The sequence below is a fragment of the Diplotaxodon limnothrissa genome, linkage group LG8 (genome assembly GCF_057381915.1).
Source record: "Diplotaxodon limnothrissa isolate DT_005_m linkage group LG8, D_limnothrissa_male_GT1.1, whole genome shotgun sequence".
Classification (NCBI taxonomy): domain Eukaryota; kingdom Metazoa; phylum Chordata; class Actinopteri; order Cichliformes; family Cichlidae; genus Diplotaxodon; species Diplotaxodon limnothrissa.
Window position 1 is genome coordinate 12,325,557 of NC_140603.1, and position 9,460 is coordinate 12,335,016.

A 9,460-nucleotide genomic window follows, 5' to 3' on the forward strand; every position below is an offset into this window, starting at 1 on the left:
GCGTTGTCTCCTCGAGACTCCCTGTGTTTCTGCCGTATGATAGTTTCAGGTCAGTTTTGTTAGTTTTCTCAGTTTAGGTTTATCTGTATGCCCTTCTCCGTTCCTCCTGTATTGTGTTCACCTCACAAAATAAAGCTCAATCTCTGCATCTACGTCAGTGCCTGCATTTGGGTCCTTACCTCACCTCCACACGGCCTGCCTCGCCAGCCGTGACAGTTTCTCTCTAGCTTTCTCCCACAGTACAAAGACACATATGGCATTAGGTTAATTGGTGATTCTCAATTGACCATAGGTGTGACCGTGAGTGATGTGTTTTGTGTTAGCACTGCAGCAGCTGACAGATTAGCAACCTGTCCAGGGTGTTGCCTGCCTATTGCCCTAAGACAGCTGTGATAGAAACTCTTGAATTGGTTAGATGAAAGAAAATGGATGAACAGGTTGATTTCCTGTCCAGTGACACCAAAAACATGTTACCTACCACAACCTTATTGAAATTCAGTTCATGTTCATGACATGACCCAAATTTCAATGTAACATTCATTCATAGTACATTGTATTGTGTCAATATAACTGATACAAAACACAAGGTTTATAAAAGATAAAGAGCTTCACATGTACTTTCTGTAAAGTTCAAAGTAGAAGTTGTTCAGATAAATATGCTCATTTGAATTGTGAACCTGAGCATCATGCATGATAGGACAGAGTCGAGTATTAGCTCTCTGCAAAAAAATATATCTTGTGCAGCTGTGCCTCAGCGTTTAGGAGTGCAAGATGAAGGCCAAAACAAATATTTAATTGTTTTTCTAGAAAGTAACACCGACGCAAGGCCTCGATTCATACATCAATTAAAAACATGGAATAAATGAGTGGTCCAATCCATTCACAGCATGATCATTAACACTCATTGTTTAAACATGACCTGCGCTTGAGCTGTTCATTTTTTATGAGTTTATTTGAATGTCAACCTGAGTTCTGTGACTCATCAGTTGATCGCCATCATTATTTTATGACAAACGCAGTGTTTGACCTATTAGCCTACTGAACATTTGCGGTGAAACCACCAATTAACCCAGCTTAGAGGATAGTTCTAAATACATACAGGCACTTTATTTCTTCTTCTTTTTTCAAAATACAATATCAAGCTACTTGATCATGCACATATTAGCAAAATATATCTATAATCACACATGCAAGATATGCAGGGTCACAGTTATTAGTAGTTTTAGATTTTTCTTTGCCAAACACATGTGTATGCAGCCACAATAAGAGGGCAGAAAGAGAAGCAGTGTGCTGGTTAAGAGCGGCCTTGAGTCCCATATTGCAACAGGAGTGGCTCTTTCTCTGCTTTCTCAATGTTGGAGAGCTTTAAAAGAATTAAGCTTTGACCATCAGATTCTTGGTTCTTCAGAAATACGGCATTACTGGAAGCAGCAATCTGCAAAATGACATTTACCAGAAAAACATCAGCCAGCTTCAAAGTTGCTTTTAGATAAAAATGCAGTGTCACAGTTAAGTAGGTTCAAATATCTGAGCTTATGTGGTTTATAGTTTGTTGTTGTTCAAGTGTGATTTATTTCTGGAAATAGGCAGCCTCCTTGTGGTCATACACAGCAATTAACTGCAATCACTGGCACTCATTGAGCTACTGAAAACTAGGATAACAGGCTATTTGCTTAAACTCTAACCAGTGGGATACACAGTATTGATGAAGTACACAATTTTATAATCATTTACTAATATGGCCCTTAAGGTTTTTGAAGGTTTTGCATTGTGCCTTTATCTTGTTAATATGTGGTTAATGAACCACAAACATGTGTACCTTAAGTTTGCTGTGAAGATGAGGGTGACAGGCGATGACTGCGATGAAGGAGAACGTTGCCACAAGAATGGCAGCACATGACAGGATGAAGAAAATTTGAGCACCATCTATAATTAAGGAAGAAAGAAGCAGACAGAGTGTGGGTCTGTTGTTAAAGATGCAGTAAAAACAATTATAAGCAAATGAAACAAATATATCTCATATACTTATTCTATGAGTCTCTACTCTCCATGCTACACACTGTAGCTAGGATGCTGTGTTGTAAATGAATATGGTGGTTTTAGCAAGCGTACAATTTTCTTACTGGCTTTATGACCCTGTTTGGTATAATGATAGAAGAAAGTGAGGCTCTCTGTTGTGTGTTAAGTAGCACAACACACTCTAAAACTGAGTCAAAAGTTCCAAATTTGTCCCAGAAAATCTGTGTTTCTGAGTAAGTAGGAAGCAGACGCTAATTTTGGCTCAATAGAAACTTTAGTAAAATCACAACAACGAATCGATTGAGGACAGCAGACATGTTCGGACCCGCCTACTCTGATACGCTTGGATTCCTCCATTTTCACTCTTTCATCTGTGTCTGTGGAACTAACACAGCTAAACAGCACATGAAACACCTCATGACACAGCACAGCTGACCTTTGTTTCAAAAGATTTTGCTGTGTTTATTTAGATTTATTGTGATTGAGTCAAACTTTATTAAAGCAGAAGGTACACGATGACTAATACAAAAATAGTTCATATTTAGAGCCAAGAGAACTTTGCAAATGGCCTTAAACTTGCTAATTCATCTTACAACTCCAGTTTCAAAAAAGGTGCTGGTCTAGTTTTGTTTCATTGTGTTCAGTAGCATGTGTGAGTGTATATGTTCTGATGCTGACGACCAATAAGCAGCATTAACATTGCAAATGGTTTTGCATGTGATGTCTGCAGGCAGTTCACTTTAGGCTACTAAAAAATCTTTCTAATAGAAATTTCGAGACCAACATTGCATTGAAAAATGCATTAAAAGGGAAAATAATTGACATGAACATCAGTTCAAAATTCACAGTAAGGTAAAGCATGTGAAAGTATTCATCTGAAATTTACAAACATTGTCCAAATATGCTTATCAATGTGTTTACAACCTGAAACGTTTGGACCAGCTATGACGCATTTAAAGTGCAGTTTCTGTGCAATTTCTATGAGCTAAAGGAGCAATGGTAAAAAAGAAAAAGAAAAAAAAAGGCAAAAATGCTTTAAGGATTTTTATTAGTAAATGTTAAAAGTTGCAATGCTGGATAAAATGTGAATAAAAATAGAATGCAGTGATTTGAAAATCTCATAAACCCACACATTATTCATAATAAAACTCATTAAAAGTACTGGTTTATTTTGAATTTGATCGCAGCAGAGCATCTCAAAAAAGTTAGTTCCGGAACAGTAAACGGATGGAAAAATAAGTGGTAATAAAAGAAACCACTGGAAGAACATTTTGCAACTAATTAGGTTGATAGCGGTTCACCAGTAAGCCAAAACTGCATCAAGAAATTGTGGAACGTTCCTCAATGTAAAATTGTGAACATTTTGAATCATCAATATCTTTAAAGGATAGTGAGAATCTGGAGAAATCTATGCATAATGCAGATCTTGTCTTTAGGCAGGATCATTGGACGGGCTGAGGAAGCTCTATCATGCATGAAGACGACATATGTAAAAATTAAGTCAAATCAAGAAACGCTGCCATCTTCTCTGAGCCATTTAACATGAACTGAAGCAAAGTGAAAAAGTGCTCCGTTATAAGACAAATCCATTTTCTTTCACTTCTCTGATTCAGGGTTGTAGGGGGCTGGAGCCAATCCCAGCTGTCATGGGGCAGAAGGCAGGGTACATCCCAACACAGGTTGCCCCTCTGTCACAGACTAATTGGCTAACAAAGAGAGGCAAACATACATTCACACTCACATTCATGCCTATGATCAGTTTAAAATCATCAGTAAGCCTAAACTGAAGCATAACTTTGTATTCTGGGGGGAAGCTGGAATACCTGGACAGAACCCAGACAAACACAGGGAGAACAGGCGTACTCCACACTCAAAAGGTCCCAAACTGCAACAGCGAGGCAACAGTGTGTCGCCCATCATACAAATCAAAGTTGACAGCTGTTTTTGTAAAACATGGATTTCACGTTCTCTGGACTGAAAAGGAAAGAGACCTTCAGGCCTGTTATCAGCACTCAAGCCTGCATCTCTGATGGAGCTGCAATAGTGCCTATGGAATTGTTAGCTGCACATCTGGAAAGGCACCATCAGTGCTGAAAGGTATGTAACATATGATCCATCCAGAAGGTGTCTTTTTTGGAGAAGGCGTTTCTTATTCAACAACACTGTGCTAAACCCTCACTGCATCTCTTACAGTAGCATGGCTTTGTAGTAGAAGAGCACAGGTGCTGAATGGCCTGTCTGCAGTCAAGACTTTTCACTGGTTAAAAACATTTGGCACATAATGAAATAAAGAATGCAACAGAGTAGAGGACTGTTGAGCAGCTAGAATCCAATGCAAGAATGGAGCAATGTTCCTCTCCCAAAGCTCCAGCAGCTGCTCTCATCAATTCCCAGATGTTTACAGACTGTTGTTAAAAGAAGACGGAACTCTACACAGTGTTGAAGATGGCCAACGTTAAATATCACCTCATATCTTTCTTAACATTGAGCGTTTTCTCAGTTTAAACATCCGTATGTTAGAGTGTGAATGGAATATGTGATTTAAAAATCTTTGCATTATGTTTTTATGTACATTTCACACAGCACCCCAACCTTTTTATTGATGTATAAAAAGTAAAACAGTAAAAAGTAGATTGAGTAAATTTGCAAATTTAGGGGGTGCGGGGGACTGATGATATTTGGCATTTCTGACAGTTCATTCAGAAAAGAAAACAGACAAGATATCAAATATTTGCTGTGCTTTTGTTTCAGTTATGTCTCCCATTCCTTTAGTTATCCGGTAACCTTTTTAATTAACTCTGAGTTAATAAGTGAAAATGAAACCTCTTACTACAGGCTGCCACAAAGAGAGGAAAATGCAGCTTTTGCATTTTGTGTTCCATGTTGTACTTTTTGAACAGTAAAAATATGGTTTTCTACACAGGGTGAAGTGATTTGTCATGCGGCATAAACAGATTGTAAATGTTATGGGAGTAATTAGGGAGTCTTAAGGTTTGATCATATGTGAAATTTCAACCTGCCTCCCTTGTTTTAGATTAGTAAAGCTGGCCTGAACACCTTGGATGTCCCCTTTTTTCCCAGGTTGGCCCTTCAGGTTTACCTATAGCAGCAGTCAGTTGGCTTCCTGTTAGGTGCATTTAGAAGTCATTAAGCAGAATCCATTCTCAGCACTCAAAACTGAATATGCTGCTGAATCGTGAGCTACTCTGTGTCATTTATGATCAAGTAGCTTGGTTCCGCTAACTTTCCCAATAAATTCATCTCCCGACTCCTCGGTACTCTGTAGTACTAATGAAGCTATTAGGAAGATGCAGTCTTATGTTGATGAATGGGGCCAGCTTTCCAAAGTTTTCCGGCTTTCTTAACTTTTATTTCTGTTCTTTCTTTATTCTTTTGTATTTTTCAGCTGTGCTTTGGTTAGGCTTTGATTAGGTTCTGGTTTTGGTTAGGGTGTGAAAAGTTTACTGCTCGAGTTAAAAAACAATGATTAAATCCAGCAGAGCAAGTCTGGCAGGGAGCACTGAACGTACACTTTTCCCATGTGAGTTTCAGCTGTGTTTTCTGATATCATGACAGTGCATTTTTTTACGTTATCCAACACATTTTGTAACAAGGTTTCCTCTAAACGATCCTCTGCCCTAAAAGCATTTCGCTGCCACATCAGTTTATGTCTTTTCTTTCTCTTCTTCCCTATGTCCTCTGCTTTAATGTCACAGAAAGCAACATGTCTGCAGGTATTTCTGCTGGTGTTGTGGGTGGATACTCACTGTTTCTCCTGACGTAGAGGCTGAAGGAGGTCTGCAGCTTACTGATTTCGTTCCGGACACTGATGTCCAGACAGTGGTAGCCAGCAGAGGCGAAGGTGAGGTTCAGTTTCAACATGTTGTCATACAACATGGTCAGCGTGCAGCCCTCTGTCACGTCCGGCATGCAGTTGGGGAGAAAACGCCAGCAAACCCATAAGGGAGGACTAAAATCACACACAAACACAGGGTTGAGGAGCTTTTCTTTATAATACAATAACAAAATTAATATTAAATAAAAAGCTGAATGCAAAAGAAAGGGCACTATTCAGGGTCACGCTATTTTAAACTTGCATTGATCTAATATATAGCAATGTTCCTGGTAAATGCAGCTCACCTTCCATCAACATGAAAAATCAGACTGGCGTCCTGTGACACCTCATATTCTGATGGCCCCTTCAGCTCGATGTTCTTGATGGCATCTACAAATAAGTTTTAGCTATTAGTCATTTCGTTCTTTATTGGGAAAACTTTACAGAAGTGTTCTAGTTTCCCCACACAAAGACCACAAAATCAAGATGATAGCATTTTGGAAATTTTTCCTACATAAATCACATTAATTCAACTTAATTTTACTCTATCTACGCCCCTTCTGCACCATGAACTCCCTCCCCCAAGTTTAAGAAGTACTACTTTGAAACCACCATAACTTAGAATTGCTACCAAATCTGCTTTCTTATGAATCCTGATAGTTACATCAGGTCATCACGTCACAGTTCAAATTAAATTTTCCAGAAATGTTGAGCCTACAGCAGACTGCTTTTTCCTATTGAAAATGACTGAAAATAATTTATACAGGAATATATTAATGCATATATGAATTCAAAGCCACAAACCAAGCACTTGAACCTCTGTGGAGTAGACTTTGGTCACCGGAGGTGAATATTTGGTCACATTTGCTCCCACTTTCAACCACATTGTGTAGTTTCCTGATTCTGGGTAATAATAGCGGACAACCGGCTCAGTGCCGTTAATCACTTGTCTGTATCAAAGATCAAAAAAGAATATGAGACAAAGAAAATCATCTCTAACATTTTTTTTAATCTATATTTAAAAATGTAAGAAATCATACCCGTTCCCTAAGTCCCAAGTATAGGTGAACTTTGCTGAGCTGAAATTCTTTTGGGGATCAAAGAGTTCAAACATAGTCTCTGTGGGAACATCTGACGCCAGTTCACCTCTGTCTCTCACGTAGGTGGCATTTCCCTCCATTTGATAGAAAACAAGCTTCCCTTCAATATTTTCTGGTCAAAAGAGAAGCTGTATTTAGTTGCGGAGTCAAGAAGAATGAACAGTAAAAGAGAGACAGATAGAAAATGGATGACATACTCAAATCTATCAAAGACTCTGTAGTCTCTGTTCCACCCAGGAGAACCAGTATGGGAAGCATCAACATCCACACGATGTGTTTTCTGGAAGCACGCGTATGAAAGTTTGAAAACGTGTCAGTTCATGATGTTAATGTGGTGGATGTTCGACTTACCCGTCCATATCTGCTCGTCCTCTCACAGTATGAAGTTAGTTCTGAAAACAGGAGTCGAGTGACATTGGGGAGAAAGGATGGAAGGCTGTTACTTCTGGTCAGTGAGATTCAGAGATAAGCGCCGTAAAGGCTTGAAATCATAACCATGCGTTTCAATCACATGGATGATGAGCAACAATCGGCTGTTGAGTAGGTGGTTCCGGCCTGGGTCACATTACTGTCAGTTACATGGGACAACTTCTTAAATGTGGTGGGTTTATCTCTGTGTTTATCAGATCTGGAAATTATCATCAGCTCAACAAAAATTGCACAACTACTGACTTGTTACTGGGACAGTACTTAAATTGAGTTAACCCTAAAGAAGACTGAAGCATGAAATAATTGCCTGAAAATTTTCATTTTTATTTTTTTGAACTTTAGTGTTCATCAAACCTTCTGACATTTTTTTAAAGAGAGAAGTTAATTTGTATCATTTTTGCTTCATTTGGCCTTTTTTTGCAATTGTAAGAGGGTTACAAAAACAAATCACAAAGACGTACGAGATATACGTATGAGATATGACACACTGGATGTTACAGGGCTAGGTTTACTGTTGATTTTCTTTTTTTCTTTATTTCTTTGTTGTTGTTTTTTTAAAGTCTCTCTTACATGGAATCTGGTCAAATTACATACTTGGTTATTTTCCTAAATGATTAAATATTCAAATACATAAACCTTTCATTTAACATTTTTATGAGGGTAAAACATCAGTTATTTAGTGTAATTTAACTAACTTATAGATAAAATCCTAAAGGTCTTGCTTCACTTAGAGTTTAATTTTTCCCTCTTTATTTTGCACACTCTGTCACCAGTAGCAGTCAGGCTGTTAAGGTTGCAATAAAATGTAAAAAATGTATAGAAAATAATTTAACTTTTCATTTTTCCATTTTTTCACACACTTGTGTTTTAAAAATGTTGGTACAGAAACAAAATCACTAATGTGTAGCAAGATGACATGCTGCTGAGACCTATTGTTCTGGAAACTATACAAAGGTGGGTTTGAGTTCATCTGCAGGTGTAGTGCTGCATGTCTCTGGGCAAATTTTACCATGACAAAAGATACAGTTATGCAACTTTACAAGTCCATTGTTGATATCTAAATGAAGGCTAGTTTCAATGATGGGCGTGGTTTGCAACTCACTGGCATTGAGATTGCTGTGATTACGTCACAGAAGGTTCAGATAGTTTTAAAGCTTGTTAGTGTGGTGGGAGATCTTAGACCATTTTTAAGCACTGAGAAAGCAACAGGCTCAGTGTAAATCAGCATAAATTGTACCTGCTTTGAACTTAACTGCACATAAAGTGAATACTCAACTGGAGTGTGACAGTTGCATTCACCTCTTAGTATTCATGTTTATAACTTCCATGCATCCATCCTCTTCCACTAATTCAATTCAGGGTCATGGGGGAGTAAATATGTCAACAGCACATGCATGTACTTAAACAGAGCATGCTGGTTTGTGAACTATAGACATATTGTGTATAAATAAAGATACATAACGCAAGAGAATGGTGCAAATTGCATTGTTAAATAATATGTACATTACCTGAAGGTTTACAAGCTGATCCTGAACATTGATATAGTATGTGTCAAAATATGGCAGTGTATTTTTAACTGTAAATCAGTCCGGATTTACCACTACTAGGCTTGTGATTCATTATATCTTTCAGAGTCTAATAAAGTCCTAGTGTTTTGTACTACTGCTTTGGATGGATAGGTCTTCCTAATTACTCATTAAAATCCCCAAACATATAGCCAATCGTTTAAGAACTCATAGGTTGATGGGATATTGATGATGAATCACAATTATATAGCCCACATAACTTCCTTCGTCACTGTGACTGTACTAATTATTGTACAGCAGCGCCCTCTCCAGGCCAAAAGCAATATTATATCTAAAACCCACTGACAAAATACGTCACATTTCTATGGTGTTTTTCGCTAACAGTCCTGAGAATCAACAGCCCACAGCTTTCTAACTCACCAGCTGAGAACTTTGACCTGTGTAACACCTCTTGTGACGTCACCCTCCTCCACCACCACCACCCTTCCGCGCTGCCCCCCTCCCCCCCTCTTCGCCCCTAAAGGCACGGGGAAGTCTCTCGGTGTCCCAGT

General features: G+C 38.4%; 1 protein-coding gene across 1 annotated transcript; it reads right to left on the reverse strand.

Moving 5' to 3' along the window:
• Nucleotides 1-1,294: 1,294 nt before the first annotated feature.
• On the reverse strand, nucleotides 1,295-7,313 carry tmem130 (transmembrane protein 130). The gene is made up of 8 exons (XM_085360507.1): nucleotides 7,306-7,313; nucleotides 7,152-7,234; nucleotides 6,895-7,066; nucleotides 6,659-6,804; nucleotides 6,160-6,244; nucleotides 5,787-5,989; nucleotides 1,820-1,926; nucleotides 1,295-1,435 (listed from the first exon to the last, which is right to left on the reverse strand). Exons 1-8 carry the CDS (start codon nucleotides 7,311-7,313, stop codon nucleotides 1,295-1,297), a joined length of 945 nt encoding a protein of 314 aa, XP_085216633.1.
• Between the last annotated feature and the right edge of the window lie 2,147 nt (nucleotides 7,314-9,460).